General features: G+C 42.3%; 1 protein-coding gene across 3 annotated transcripts in view; it reads right to left on the bottom strand.

The window, feature by feature from the left end:
* The window catches only part of KCNQ3 (potassium voltage-gated channel subfamily Q member 3), a 182,266-nt gene that overhangs the window by 21,112 nt on the left and 145,313 nt on the right, over positions 1-15,841 (bottom strand). For 2 of the 3 annotated variants that reach the window (XM_060775884.2, XM_060775885.2), the window contains exons 4-9: positions 13,354-13,526; positions 12,190-12,342; positions 11,529-11,639; positions 8,990-9,085; positions 6,398-6,492; positions 3,091-3,114 (exon numbers count right to left, since the gene is read on the bottom strand). In XM_060775884.2, coding sequence (XP_060631867.2) covers positions 3,091-3,114; positions 6,398-6,492; positions 8,990-9,085; positions 11,529-11,639; positions 12,190-12,342; positions 13,354-13,526 — 652 coding nt within the window. The remainder of the gene's footprint in view (positions 1-3,090; positions 3,115-6,397; positions 6,493-8,989; positions 9,086-11,528; positions 11,640-12,189; positions 12,343-13,353; positions 13,527-15,841) is intronic. The other variant, XM_067467280.1, reaches the window with a different exon arrangement.

Here is a 15,841-nt window from a genome sequence, read left to right as displayed (position 1 = left end):
CTCTCTCTCTCTCTAATAATAACTTTTGCCCTCCTTCTACATTCTTGATGTTGCTTGGCCAGATGTATCCCAGTTGTCCTCTCTGCTATGTAGAAGGGCATAGAAAACATCCACTGCCCAAAATGTGTCATGGTTCTCAGCTAAGAAAAGACAATTTTTCTTGCACCTTGAGACAAGTTTCCCTTTTTCCTCTGTATGCCATCAGGGAGAGAATGGAAACAAAAACAGCAAGATCTAAAAGGAACCAGTGCAAAATACAAAGAAACACAAAATCCAAACAGAAACACAATGGCAGGGGTAATACTACTCTGAGTCGGATGGTAGGCCTATGTGATTCTGTATCCCAGAGTGGTCACTGCAGTGTGATTGGGAAGTCCCCAAAGCAGCAGCAACCAACATCCTTAACTTAGTGTCATTCCAATGTAATGGACTATAACTCAAGAAATGACAGGAATTGGGTACCAAGTTAGATGAGGCTGGTCTACCCAATTTAGTACAGCATCCTTTACACATAGGATATTCATCCCTGAAATTTGCATGGATACACAAAACCATGGATAATAGTAATTCCTGTTGAAATTGAAGACTTCCAGCCTAAGAACACCATAGGGCTGTGTTTGAGGACCTAGGAGATGCCCAGAGATGACATATTTTGCCAGAAATGGATAAATGAAATGGTGGGTCCTGCTCTTGTTGATATGACAGTTGATAGTTGTTGAAGGTTGTATGCACCTTTGCTTCACCAAATGGTTTGTGACATGCTGAAGTCCAATCTGGGTGAGGATCAAGCAGCCTTCCAGAAGTTGTTGGACAGAAATCCCCAATAGGCTTCATTGGCATTGCCAAGAGTGAGATACGCAGGGAATCCAAAAAGTGCATGATTTTCACTTCTACTTTACAATAAAGCTATTATTTTAAGAGCAATACTATCTTTTTATGCTATAGGAAAAATGGTAAGAGCCTTATCTGTGTGGACTAGTTCTTCTCCCCAACCTGTGTCCTGAATGAGTGCATGATGGGATATAAAATAAAGAAGTAGACTTAGGCCCCTTCCACACAGATGAATAAAATCCCACATTATCTGCTTTGAACTGGAATATATGGCAGTGTGGACTCAGATAACCCAGTTCAAAGCAGATATTGTGGGATTTTCTGCCTTGATATTCTTAGTTATATAGCTGTGTGAAAGGCTCGTAGAGTTGGCCTCCAAAAGGATCAACTGTGAGATCATCTGAGAACAAAGTCTAAACAAGCTTACACCTCATGATAAATTTCTTTCTGGGTTCCACAACTCCAGACCATTCAGATATTATGTGATAGAACAACCACTCAGTCACAAAAAAGCCTTCCTTGTTGTAGGATTCTATATCAGACATGAAGTCTCCAGTTGAGCCTTTCTCCCAAAGTGCTAGTTGTCTTCTGCATGGAGATTGCAACCCATAACCAGCACCAGGGATCCAAAATGGCATTATCTAGAGCAGGCATGGGCAAACTTTCTAACTTGGGGACCACATGGTGGGCCGGAGCAGGGTGGGTGGGCCGGAGCAGGGTAGGTGGGCTGGGAAGAAGAGAGTTCTACCCAGGACCCCTAACTGCCCTTTTCTCCTCCTCCTCTTCTCTTTCGGAGGCAGAAAGTGAAGGAAAGATGGGAAACGTTTGGATCCCAAAAGGGTTGTGCTTGGTTAGGATGAGATGGTGAATGAGAGAGAAAAAGTGTATGCATTAGACTCCATATTGCCTGCTCCTGATATAGAATCCTAGAATCCTAGAGCTGGAAGAGACTCCCCAGGGCCATCCAGTCCAACCCCCTGCCTTGCAGGAAGGCACAAACAAAGCACTCTCCCCAAAGAGGAGAGTCCACCACACTCCCAGGCAGCCTATGCCATTCTCCGACAGCTCTTACTCTCAGGAAGTTCTTTCTAATATTTTTAGTCAAATCCCTTTCCCTGCCATTTGCAACCATTGCTCCCTTGTGCCCTGGTCTCTAGAGCAGCAAAAAGTCAGTTTTTCCCTTCCCTCCTCCTCAGTGGGACACCCTTTTAAATCTTGAACTATGGTTCTCATGTTCCTTCTCTACCTTCTCTTCTTCCAGCTAAACATCCCTCAGGAGGAAAGGAGGAAGGAAAAAGAGAAGGAAGAAAGGGTGGAAGAAAGGGAGAGAGGGAGGGAGGGAGGGAGGAAGGAAGGAAGGAAGGAAGGAAGGAAGGAAGGAAGGAAGAGAAGGGTGGAAGGAAGGGAGGGTAAAAGGGAATGGAGGTAGGGGAGGGAGAAAAGAGGTAAGGAAAGAACGACAAAAGGGTGGAAGGGTAGGATGGAAAGAGAAAGAGGGAGGTAAGGAAAGGATGGAAGGAGGAAGGGAAGGAGGAAGGAAGGATAGGATGGTGTGAGAGAAGAGGGCCTGAGAAAAGAGCCCAAGGGATCGTGTCCGCCCCCCTGGCCTGGGTTTGCCCATACCTGATCTAGAGCTTTTAGGATGTGAGGGTACTAGAGTATCCAAAATCTCCTGTCAGTTGCTCACTGACTAAGTTGGTAGGGGATTCTGGAAGTTCAAGTCACAGCACTGCCTAGCACTCCTTTATTACAGAAGGAAACATTTGTCTAGAACAGATTAGATAAATGAAATTATATGTAATTTATACTAAAGCGAGCTCTTTTTCTATTCAATTTTCTCCCTGTAAAATACTACCACCAATGGCAAATCAATTAAACTTTGTGCAGTGTCATTCATTTTCAATGCTATTAATGCAAGCCTGAGCATGTAGCAAATTAAGTTCACTCTGGCATCAGACATCAAAGGCATTGCTTTATCTTTGATTTAATATCATCATTATGGCACTTTCGACAAGAAGTCAAATGCTAATCCCTGATTATCTTATACAAAGACTCCCTTTCCTCTCGCCATTAAATAAGGACAACAAGAACAACATGGCAAATAAAATAAGACATTAGGGGAGAAAATAATTAGCCCAAATACTAAGCAATGCTAAAAGTCACAGTATGCAGGGTAGATGTTTGCACTTCTCTCTGGACATACAGTGAATGAATGAATGAATGAATGGCATTAAGAAGAGGAGAAGGTGCATTGCTTACCTGGTACCATCCACCTGCTCTTTCCTTTTGGATAATTGGAAAAAGAAAGCAAAAGGAGGAAGAAAGGGAGGGATTGTTAAATTCAACACAACAAGGCCCAGGGTTAGTGACAAACAAGCTCTAGCCTGCTGGGCATGCAATGGCATTTTGGGCATCAAATCTCCTGCTTAAAAATGTGGGATTCTCTACTCTTTCCATGCCAAATAGTTAATTATATACTCTGGAAATTGAACAACAACAACAACAACAACAACAACAACAACAACAACAACAACAACCCTGCACTGAAGGCCAGAATTACATATCACAAAATAGCATGAAATTTGTAAGTGAGGCTTTTAATCTTTCTACCTGGGCATCAAAAGTGGAATTTCCTCTTTGAAATAAATTGGTGATCTATCCATTTCAATTGTATTTATTATTTATTTATTTACTTTACTTTACTTCTATACCGCTGTTCTCAGCTCTGAGGCGACTCACAGCGGTTCACAAGACACAGGACACAGCAAAATTCAATGCACCAATATAAAAACAGTTGATAACCTAATCTAATACACAATTAATACACAATTACTATAATAACCATTCACTAGCGTCTCATCACTAAAAAACATGATCCAGATTCGTCATCCATTGTTCCATTCCTAAGTCACTGCCAGTCATTGCACTAATTATTCGAACGCCTGCACAAATAACCAGGTCTTTACTTTTTTGCGGAATACCATTAGAGATGGTGCTAATCTAATGTCTGTGGGGAGGGCGTTCCACAGCCGGGGAGCCACCACCGAGAAGGCCCTATCTCTCGTCCCTGCCAGCCATGCTTGTGAAGCTGGTGGGATCGAGAGCAGGGCCTCCCCGGAAGATCTCAAAGTCCTGGTGGGTTCGTAGGCCGAGATGTGGTCGGATAGGTAGCTTGGGCCGGAACCGTTTAGGGCTTTAAAGGTCAACGCCAGCACTTTGCATTGAGCCCAGTAGCAAATCGGTAGCCAGTGGAGTTGGCACAACAGGGGGGTTGTATCCTCCCTGCGTTCTGCTCCTGTTAGAATCATGGCTGCCGAGCGTTGGACTAGTTGAAGCTTCCGAGCTGTCTTCAGAGGCAACCCCACGTAGAGAGCGTTGCAGTACTCTAGGCGGGATGTAACCAGAGCGTGGACTACTGTGGCCAAGTCAGACTTCCCAAGGTACAGGCGCAGCTGGCGCACAAGTTTTAACTGTGCAAATGCTCCCCTGGTCACCACCGAAACCTGGGGTTCCAGGCTCAGCGATGAGTCCAGGGTCACACCCAAGCTGCGGACCTGTGTCTTCAGTGTTCCCTCACTTATCGCTGGTGTTACGTTCCAGAACTACCAGCAAAAAGTGAAAATCTGCAAAGCAGGGAATGTGTGTGTGTGTATATATATATATATATATAGAGAGAGAGAGAGAGAGAGAGAGAGCATTCTAAGGGTGAGGCAGAAGCGAGGAGAGATTTAAAGGCAAAACACCTTTTTTTGCTAGCTATAAGGAAGGGACTAGAAGGCTGTGATTTAAATACTGCTTTGTATCTCTTCTCTCTCTCTCTCTTTTTATGATTGGCTGCCTCTCTCCCGAGGAGGAAGATGAAACCTCCTTCCACACTCTATCATTGCCAGGAGGCAAAAATCTGTGAAACAGCGAGTCCGTGAAAAGCCAACCACGAAGTAGTGGGGAAACCCTGTATTTTTCTTTTATTTAATGCTGCTATGATACAGTATTGGAGCCTCAGATGGCGCAGCTGGTTAAACCACTGAGCTGTTGAACTTGCTGATAGAAAGATTAGCAGTTTTATCCAAGAGGGCAGGGTGAGCTTTCAATGTTAGTCTGGCTTATGTCAACCTAGCAGTTCCAAAACATGCAAATGTGAGTAGATCAATAGGTACCACTTCGGCGGTAAGTTAATGGCACTCCATGCATTCATGCTGGCCACATGACTTTGGAGGTGTCTATAGACAATGCTGGCTTTGAAATGGAGATGAGCACCAACCTCCAGAGTCAGACACAACTGGACCTATTGTCAAGGGAAACCTTTCCCTTTACCTTATGATACAGTATTGACAGAAAGCTATCCTTTAATATATTATTTGTGTCTGTGTGTGTGTGTGACATATCTATCTGTCTTAATTGTATTCTGTTATACAATGTTAACAATATACTTCTTTTACTGAATATTATTGTGACCTGTTTCATTTTTCAATCAAACACAGATCTTGAACACAAAGCAGGTTAGATCCTGATGAATACTTGGATTGAATGAGGAAGGATTTGGTACAACAGCCTCTGAGTTTTCATTGCTATTTATTTATTTTTATTTGTTGCAATTATATTCCATCTTTCTTTCTCAAGATGAAATTGAAGGCCTGAGAAAATTATATGAAATTCATGGGGTCACTCTAAGTCCACAGGTGAGTGGAAAGCTCATATGCACGTACATCAACATGATATGATGTTGTGAGTATTGGACTGAAAAGCCAGAAAGCAAGTGTTCAAAGCCCTGCTCAGTCATGGAAACCATCTGGGGAAATTCACATTCACCCAGATTTAGAGGAATACAATGGCAAATCTCTTCAGTGCAGATCTTGCCAAGAAAACCCTAGGTCAGGGTTTCCATAAGTCTGAGACAACTTCAAGACACACAACAACAACTTTTTGTAATGACATGTGAGAAAGTGGTTTGAGTATTGGATTAGGAGCAGGGTTAAAGCTCAATTTAGCCAGGGCAAGTCACATTCTCTTGGCCTCAGAGGAAGGAAATGGCAAACTCTCTCTAAACAAATTCTGCCAGGAAAATGCTATGATAGGGTTCCCATAAGTGAAAGGTATATAACAACAATATTTTGACAGATAGATCAAGTAATCAATGTTGAATCTAGCTCACTTATATTTTGCCACATTTATATGGATGCTAAGACTATATAGTATCTCTTTTTATTTTCACAATAATATCCTTATGACCTAGGTTAGGCCAAGGAATAAAGCAAATGCAGACAACTTCCCCATACAAAACAGTGAGAGTGCTTCAGCCCTTCACCAATAGGAGAGAATTCTGTACAGAATAAATCCTGGATGCAAGGATATTTTTCTATTCATGGCTTTCGTCACTGGGGATTCCCAAAATAGAAGTTATTTAATCACTCCTTCAATCCCTCGTGCATAATTCCAACATTACATGATAGCCACCCTCCTGAAGAATACATTTTCAAGCTTTGATGTAGATGAGCTGACATAAGTAACATTACAATAGACTGTGTTGTGAATTAATGACCTCTCAAAGGGAGAGAAAGAAACTTGCCTGAAATATGGGAATGATACAACGGATTCATAAAACCTCCATGTGGCCACAAGGTCCAGCCTATTAGGGTTAGTAGCATAGTATCTCCAGGCAGCCTGAGGAACAGAAGAAGGGTGACAGCATTAAGCAGAGAGGAGAAACATTTCTAAGGGTGTGAGCATCTAAATCAGTGGTTCTCAACCTGGGGTCCCCAGATGTTTTTGGCCTACAACTCCCAGAAATCCTAACAGCTGGTAAAATGGCTGGGATTTCTGGGAGTTGTAGGCCCAAAACATCTGGGGACCCCAGGTTGAGAACCACTGATCTAGATAAAGATGTATGTCCTGCCCATAAGAAAACTCAATGAATTAATGGTTTTTCACATTTTCATCAGAAAGTTAAATAGCAAAGGGATCTTGTAGTACCTTTGAGAGGAACAGTGAGAAAGACACTGGCAGCTCCTCAGTTACCCTCAAAAGTACTACAAGTTTCCTTTTCATAATGATTGAGACTGACATGGCTATGGGACACATGGCTTGGCAATAATACCTGCAAAAGGAATCTAGGAGTCTGAAAATGAGTCAGTGTGATACAGCAGCTAAAAAAGCCAGTGTGATTCTAGACTTCATCAATACGAGTATAATCTCTAGATAGAGGGAAGTAATCGTCCTAATCAGTCTAGATACTATATTCTATATACGAACCCACACGATCCCTTCGATCATCTGGGGAAGCCCTACTCTCGATCCCACCAGCATTGCAGGCGCGGTGGGTGGGGACGAGAGAGAGGGCCTTTTCGGTGGTAGCCCCTCGACTCTGGAACTCACTCCCTAAAGATATCAGACAGGCCCCAACCTTGGCAGTCTTTAGGAGGAGCTTGAAGACGTGGTTGTTCCAGTGTGCCATCCCGGAATAATGATCCCATAGCACTTTGTCCTCCAAAGCACTTTACATTTTTTAGATCTGCTCATATGCCCTTCCACAAATGCCACTATCACCTTTCGTCCATGTCCCAGCATTATTTCCATTTTAACTTTACATTTGGCCTTCCCACTGTTTTTAATTGCGTGTTGTCTTATTGATAATGTTGTATATTTTATTGTCTATGTTTTATTTTAATTGCTTGTACTGTTGTTGTTTTGCTTGTATTGTTGTGTTATGGGCTCGGCCTCATGTAAGCCACACCGAGTCCCTTGGGGAGATGGTAGCGGGGTACAAATAAAGTGTTGTTGTTGTTGTTATTATTATTATTATTATTATTATTATTATTATTATTCTAGGCTTGTGTAATTTGGCCAAAAGGTATGCCATTTCAGGGTTCATTTTTGGCTAATCCCTCATTCTGTTTACCGGGAAATTACTTAAATTGGGAGGAGTGTTGCCATTTTCCTTCAGCAAAGATTCAGCCCATTGGCTATATGGGAAACTTTAAAGGCTCAATCCTCAGCCACTTAAAAACCTATCTGCATGAAACCTATGTCATTTTAAAACCCCATTTACAACTGAAGGCATGCCAAGTTTCAGAACAATTCACCAATCTACTGATTTTTTTTAGAATTATTTTAAGTTTTAACCATAACATTTTTAAAAAAACAAGACAAACCGCAAGAGAAGATTCTGAGAATTGTAGTCATCGGTTGTGTCCATTGTCAGCCAATCAGAGCATGGACACAACCAGGCCTTTTATTGGCTGAGAAACACACAGAGAGAAAAACTTCAACTCCCATCATGCAAATGCTGCTGGGAAAACAAATTCCCAACAAGGCCCTCTCTGGAGAAGGTGCCTAGGGAACTTTTCCGCTGCCAGGAAGGGAGAAAAGATGCTGCAGGATCTTCTCCAGGAGTCCCATGGCATATTCCTGCCTCATGTATAATGCAGACTTAACGGCACCCTCTTCAGTAGCCGATAAATCCAGCTCTCTTGATCTGTTTTGCCCAGTTTTTTGGTTCTCTCCTTCCCATTCTGTTTTCAAGGGATTACACAAAACGGACCCCTGAATATTATAAATCACTTTTGGTCAAACTGATCCAGGCCCAAGCCTACTATATTCACCTAGAATACTTTCTCAAGTTTTGGGCACCATAATTCAAAAAGAATATGGAAAAGCCGGAATGTGTCCCAGGGAAGGTCACCAAAACAGTCTGGAAGCCAAGTCCTTGAAGGAGGAGTTTTCAGATTGTTCCTTGGAAACACACTATATCATAATGTGGCCTCATTCTATGGTAATCAGAGGTGGAAAAATAAAGCCAGGGAGGAATACAGAAAATTTTTATCCCCATCTCTACAATTTAGCCCCTTAACACCAGCTGACAGCAAAGAAAAAGGACAATTTCTACTAATTTTCACTTCCAATTCCTGCTTCCCCATGTATCCCAGTTACCATCAGACAGTTTCCAGTCCAGCCCTATTTTTTGCAGATAATTTTTTGTCCTTGTCTTGTTGTATTTTTCATTAAAAGGCCTTGTGGCACAGTGCAGCATTTCATGAAAAGAAACCTTGGAAATGCATGCAGTTCCTCCACTGAGAGATCTAAAAGTGGTGGCTTTCAAAGAGTTGGAAATGGTATACACTTCAAATCCCTTGTGATGAAAAGCAGGTAAGGGAATTCAAACCTGTATGAGTTCTGCCGCTGGCTTTCTTCTTTTCTCAAAGTGCTTCTGGCGATGTTGCTCCTGGACTTTAAGAGCCAATCCTGAACCCAAAATGCCCTGAAAGCAAAAGAGACTGCCTCAAACATTTCTTCCATTAAAAGACAATAGGAAAAGTGTTTACTCCATGGTTCCCAAATGGTGGGGGATGCAGGAGACAAGCAAAGTGTGGCCTGAGGATCATGTATGGTCCCCAGGATCATCTCTAAGGGTCTAAAACCATCACAGTGGTGGCAAAAAGATATGAATTGGTGTTCTTGAAAGCACCAAAGGCCCTTGACTACTACAGTCAAACAGAAGGGTGCAGGTTTGTCACCACAAAGGGCAAGACCAAGGCTAATGGTACAAGAGGGTAGATGTCAATTGAACGTTAGAAGGAACATCTTGATATTTAGCAATGCAACCAAATACCAAAAGAGGTGCTTGTGTATCTTTTTCTGAAGGTCTATTATTATTATTATTATTATTATTATTATTATTATTATTATTATTATTTGAAACACAACAAGACTAGTACACAGAAAACAAGGTTACTATGCTGATTGTTGTATTGGATCACATGTCGGACACTTTCCAAGTGTCTAGGACTAAATGTTTTTATGATGTTGTTGGCACTGAATTGTTGCCTTGTGAACCACCTCGAGTTGCCTGAGGGCTAAGAGGGGCGGTATACAAATGTAGCAAATAAATAAATAAATAGGACTATGTGATGTATCGGTGAATAATGCATGAAGATCCCAGTAGGATGGCCTTTTGCAGCTGACAGATGGCAATTTTGTCAGCACCGATTGTGTTTAAGTGCAGGCCAAGGTCTTTAGGGACTGCACTCAGTATGCTGATCACCACTGGGACCACCTTGACTGGCTTGTGCCAGAGTCTTTGAAATTATCATTATCATCATCATCATCACTTTACTAACACAAAACACAGTATGTCACAGCAAACAAAATATATATGATGGATTTCATATCACAAAATCACAAGTAACACTTCCCAAGAGTCTAGGACTATATGATGTATTTTTGAATGATACACACAGATCTAAGTAGGGTGGCCTTTTGTAGCTAACAGATGGTAATCTCCCCTGAAGGGAGCTACAAAAAAGGTGCTATAGCCATCTGCTGGGAATGATCTAACTGGCCTTTCTGCATTGAGCTGGGCACTGGATTTGGGTTGTATCACAAGGTTTTCAGCCTTCTCTACCAAAGGGTCCTGCTGCCTCACCCAACTACAAATCCAGGATCCCATAGCATTGAGCCATGACAGTTAACGTGGTGTCAAACTGCAATAATTCTACAGTGTTGATGCAGACTAGACTTTGGATGATCCAGTCTTGAAGGTACTCTCAGAATATCACACACAGTAGCTCAATAATATTCTTCACAATAGGGATGTGGAAACTCTGGAAAACATGCAACTTCCCAAGCCTTTGGTTGAGATCCTTATCTTTGATCAACTTGCCCTTCTTTTCTGGGCTGTTGCATTATAGTCTCAAAGCTTCCTCATGTCTCTGGCTTTCTGGCAAATCTTTTATTCTTGTTCTTCAGGGGGAAAGGGGATGGGAGAGGAGAGGAAGTGTAACAATTGTACAATGGCTTCCAATTGAATGGCTACAGAAATAGAATCATAGAATCATAGAATCATAGAATCAAAGAGTTGGAAGAGACCTCAAGGGCCATCCAGTCCAACCCCCTGCCAAGAAGCAGGAATATTGCATTCAAATCACCCCTGACAGATGGCCATCCAGCCTCTGCTTAAAAGCTTCCAAAGAAGGAGCCTCCACCACACTCCGGGGCAGAGAGTTCCACTGCTGAACGGCTCTCACAGTCAGGAAGTTCTTCCTAATGTTCAGATGGAATCTCCTCTCTTGTAGTTTGAAGCCATTGTTCCGCGTCCTAGTCTCCAAGGAAGCAGAAAACAAGCTTGCTCCCTCCTCCCTGTGGCTTCCTCTCACATATTTATACATGAAAATAGAATTATAACAGCTTGACACCACATTAACTGCTGTAGCTCAGTGCTAAGGGATTGTTGAAATTTATAGTTTTGTGAGGTAGTCACCCTCCCCTGCCAGAAAACACTGGTGCCACCGGACACTACAAATCCTAGGATTCTATAGGATGGAGCTAACGTGGTGTTGAAATGCTATAGTTCTGGAGTAAATGAGAGGCTAGTATAGCAGTTTGACATGGCATCATCCTAGGACATCTTGGGAGTTGTCTTTTGATGAGGTGCTTAGAATTTCAGTGCCACAGAGCCCCAATTCACTCTTCTTAACTACAGACACCAAGACAGTCTAAGAAAAAGGACTGAGTGAGAGTACCGTGCGAACTGTAATTCAAGGAACTGTACAACAATACCCTAGCCTTGGGGAGAAGGGCAGGTACTCTGCAGATCTTTCTGAAGTGTTTGACTGAAATATTTAGAAACTCAGATGTTTCTTCAGAATAAACCGAGGGGCAACTAGCCATTCTGTATTTCATGACTCAATCTCATCATAACTTACAGCAGGAAGGGCAAAAAATGAAACTCCGACAAGCGAGAAGGTTGCTGCTATCAGGCGTCCCTCCCATGTTTTGGGCGTCTTGTCACCATAGCCAATGGTGGCTAGTGTAATCTGTGGGGAGAATGGTTGGGACAGTCTGTAAGAAACAAAGCAAACGGGCAAGAAGGATGATTTCTTGGACTCATTTGCCTCCATGATTCTACTCACAGTCTATCCCATTTGTTTTCACATCAGAGTTCAACTGAATCAGAGTTTGGAAAAGTTTCCATTTAGGACTACAACTCCACAAAGTGGTGTGGTTCAACAGAAGATTCCAGGAACTGTAGTCCAAAAAATAGAAACTTTTCCATGCTCTGGACATACACCAGCCACTTGCAGACATGGCTTCCATAGTTAAAAGTTTTACTGTATACTCAACTCATTTGGAAGACATTCCAAGGAACATTTTGAGAAACTGAAACTCAGTGCCACATTCTTCACTCATTTTTGTTCTTTCTTCTCTCTCACTTGTTCAAGTCACCTCCTCTACTAAGTAACCCAAAGTAAAACAACAACAAACATTATAATTTGAAAACAGTAACCCAAAAGACTAAAAGATTGTAGGCTACTCAGTGGAAACACAAAACCCACCGCACTCTGTGCATTTGCTCTGGATACTGACCAGCCCCCACCACAGTGCATCCGCATAGGTTTCAAAGTCCCTCGTCTCTTGTCCTTGTTCATTTGTTTCAGCAACATCTTTTTCCACGAGGTAAACAAGGAAGGAGGAGAGGATTAGCGTCAGGAAGCCAATGTACCAGGCAGTGATGAGCTCCTAGGAGAGAAACACACTGGTGTAAAAAAAAATGAGGCAAGTCCCCAACCTGCTGAGTTTTCAACTTTAGGTGCTTCTACACTGTAAAAATAATGCAGTTTGACACCATTCTAACTGCCATGTCTCTATGCTGTCATATCCTGGGAGCTTTTTGTGTGTGTGTGTCAGGTGTGACTTGGGAAATTGCAAGTTGCTTCTGGTGTGAGAAAATTGGCCGTCTGTGAGGACGTTACCCAGGGTACACCCAGATGTTTGGATATTTTTACCATTCTTGTGGGAGGCTTCTCTCATGTCCCCGCATAGGGAGCTGGAGCTGACAGAGGGAGCTCATCCATGCTCTCAAGTATTCAAGCCTCCAACCTGTCAGTCTTCAGTTCTGCTGGCACAACACATTGTGCCACTGGGGGCTCCAACCTACTTTTACAAGGTCTTCAGCCTTTTATGTCAAAGAATGCTGGTACCTCAACAAACTACAACTCCAATGATTGCAGACTGAAGGATTTTTTAACTATATCTACAAGGGCGGCTCAACCCATTATGCAAAGTAAGCATTTGCAGTATAGTTGATTTTGCCCAGGGGCGCTCTTGAGGAGCTCTTGGGGGGAAATAGACCTTGACATATGCGAGTTGTAGTTACTGGGATGTATAGTTCACCTACAATCAAAGAGGATTCTGAACTCCACCAATGATGGAATTGAACCAAATATGGCACACAGAACTTCCACGATGAACAGAAAATATATATCAGTGATTGGTTTGGGGGGGGGGGCAAAATACTGTTTGCTTACCGTTGAAAATTACCTAGGGCCGCCTCTGTATATCTATAAAATTCCTACTGCAAGCCTCACAATCCCACATCAATGAAACTCTAACAATGTATCTATCCATCCTGGTATCCTTTTCCCATGTCTGCACTTAACCCAAGAATGGTACTTCTGTAGAGGAGATGAACCTTCCATGGCATGGCTCTGCATCTCATCCACCTTTTCTAAACCTTTGGGTCTTACTTACTTTGCTGTGAGCACAAATGGCCGATCCCAGGAGTTTCCAAGTGCCCCCTCTTCTGTCCATCCGTAGCATCCGCAAGATCTGAAGGAAACGGAGGCTTCTCAGAGAAGTAGCCAAGACGTTCCCTTGGTTTCCGACAGCTACCACAGGCACCGAGGCGATCAGCACAAAGATATCTGTGGATTGAAAGAAATCCCAAAGAACAAGTCCTGACAAAACAGGTGGACCATTGGGTTAGAACTAAAGCTACTGTAGGACCCCTCTTTAGAAATACACATACGGAGAGATACAAATACTCACATGAATGACTATGGCTGCCAGACTGTGTTATGCACAAAGATGGAAGGACACAAGCATACCGTAACAAGAATTTAGAAAATATCATTTTCTGATATTTTGGTTCAACCAAGAAGCTGTTTCACAGAAAGGGAGGGCAAATAACTTTCCCAAAGCAAACCAATAATAATAATAATAATAATAATAATAATAATAATAATAATCTTTATTTGTACCCCGCTCCATCTCCCCAATGGGGACTCGGTGCGGCTTACATGAGGCCAAGCCCAAAACAACAATGACATGAAATAAAAACAAAATCAAAATGCAAATAATAAACAATAATAACGCAATTACATAAAACAAAAAAACAACATAGCAATATAAAATTACAATAAACACAATAAACACAATCACGGTAACATGGGCAAGCTACATGTAATGGAGAAAAGAAAATTGGGTAGAAACAGATTAAAAACTCAGGTGAGATAAACACGAGATAAACAAGGACAGATTATTTGCGGAGGAGAGCTCGTTTTAGTGGAGGTCGTGGAGCAAAACTTTCCTATGGGGAGAATGCACTCCAATAACAAAAACCGTTAAACTAAACACTAGTATGAGAATGTAGATCTACTCTACATTTATTGCATTCCACCAATTGTATCTTGTCAATAGGAAAAGCACCTTGGATCACACGCAAGAATCCTACATCACAAACAGTCCCATTTTTGTTCTGTTCTTGATGTTCCTGTTTTTGTACTTCCTGTTGCTACTTTGCTTCTCTTTCTTGTCAGATGCTTTGTTTCTACTTCTAAGTGGTACATTAATTTAACATCCACTGTGTCTGTGAGCATTTAGAAAACCTAATAAAGGTTCTTTCTTTAAAGGGGAAAAATACATACTCTGTCTTTCTAGATCAAACAGCTTGGTATACTCGCCTTCACTGAACATCGTGTCCTCTTTCTCTTTCAAGATTGTACCTTTAATTTTTCTCCCCACTCTATCCACACACAAATATATCACTCAAAAAAAGGCAATATTGGGGAGAGACAGTACATTTCTATGCTATGTGTGCATGAAAGGGGTAAAGAAGGGTTGGAAGAAATACTTTACCATGGAATGGGTCAGGGAACCTCTGTGGGCATCAACCTGTCCTAAAATTATCCAGCCAGCATGACAATTGGTTACACTTTCACTTAGAATCATAGAATCAAAGAGTTGGAAGAGACCTCATGGGCCATCCAGTCCAACCCCCTGCCAAGAAGCAGGAATATTGCATTCAAATCACCCCTGACAGATGGCCATCCAGCCTCTGTTTAAAAGCTTCCAAAGAAGGAGCCTCCACCACACTCCGGGGCAGAGAGTTCCACTGCTGAACGGCTCTCACAGTCAGGAAGTTCTTCCTCATGTTCAGATGGAATCTCCTTTCTTGTAGTTTATTTATTTATTTGGTTTACTTTTACCCCGCCCTTCTCACCCCGAAGGAGACTCAGTTTGAAGCCACTGTTCTGCGTCCTAGTCTCCAGGGAAGCAGAAAACAAGCTTGCTTCCTCCTCCCTGTGGCTTCCTCTCACATATTTATAAATGGCTATCATGTCTCCTCTCAGCCTTCTCTTCTTCAGGCTAAACATGCCCAGCTTCTTAAGCCGCTCCTCATAGGGCATGTTCTCCAGACTCTTGATCATTTTAGTCGCCCTCCTCTGGACACATTTCAGCTAGTCAATATCTCTCCTGAATTGTGGTGCCCAGAATTGGACATAATATTCCAGGTGTGGTCTAACCAAAGAGGAATAGAGGGGTAGCATTACTTCCCTAGATCTAGACACTATGTTCCTATTCATACAGGCAAAAATCCCATTGGCTTTTTTTGCCGCCACATCACATTGTTGACTTATGTTTAACTTGTTGTCCACGAGGACTCCAAGATCTTTTTCACACGCACTGCTCTCGAGCCAGGCATTGTCCCCCATTCTGTATCTTTGCATTTCGTTTTTTTCTGCCTAAATGGAGTATCTTGTATTTGTCACTGTTGAACTTCCATTTGTTATTTTTTTCCAAGAGTTCCCCATATATCATTAGACTACATTTTCCAGGGTCTCCAGTCAAAGTGACTCAGAGAGGTGTGGTTCAACAAAAAGAACTATTCCAAGCTCTGGGACCATGAGAAGAGTGGTATCAGAGAGTAGGGACATTGGAGATCTCACATTAGACAAAG

This window comes from Anolis sagrei, chromosome 4 (assembly GCF_037176765.1).
Source record: "Anolis sagrei isolate rAnoSag1 chromosome 4, rAnoSag1.mat, whole genome shotgun sequence".
In the NCBI taxonomy this organism is placed as follows: Eukaryota; Metazoa; Chordata; class Lepidosauria; order Squamata; family Dactyloidae; genus Anolis; species Anolis sagrei.
Note: the sequence above shows the minus strand (reverse complement) of the source record. Positions and strands in the feature narration are given on the sequence as shown.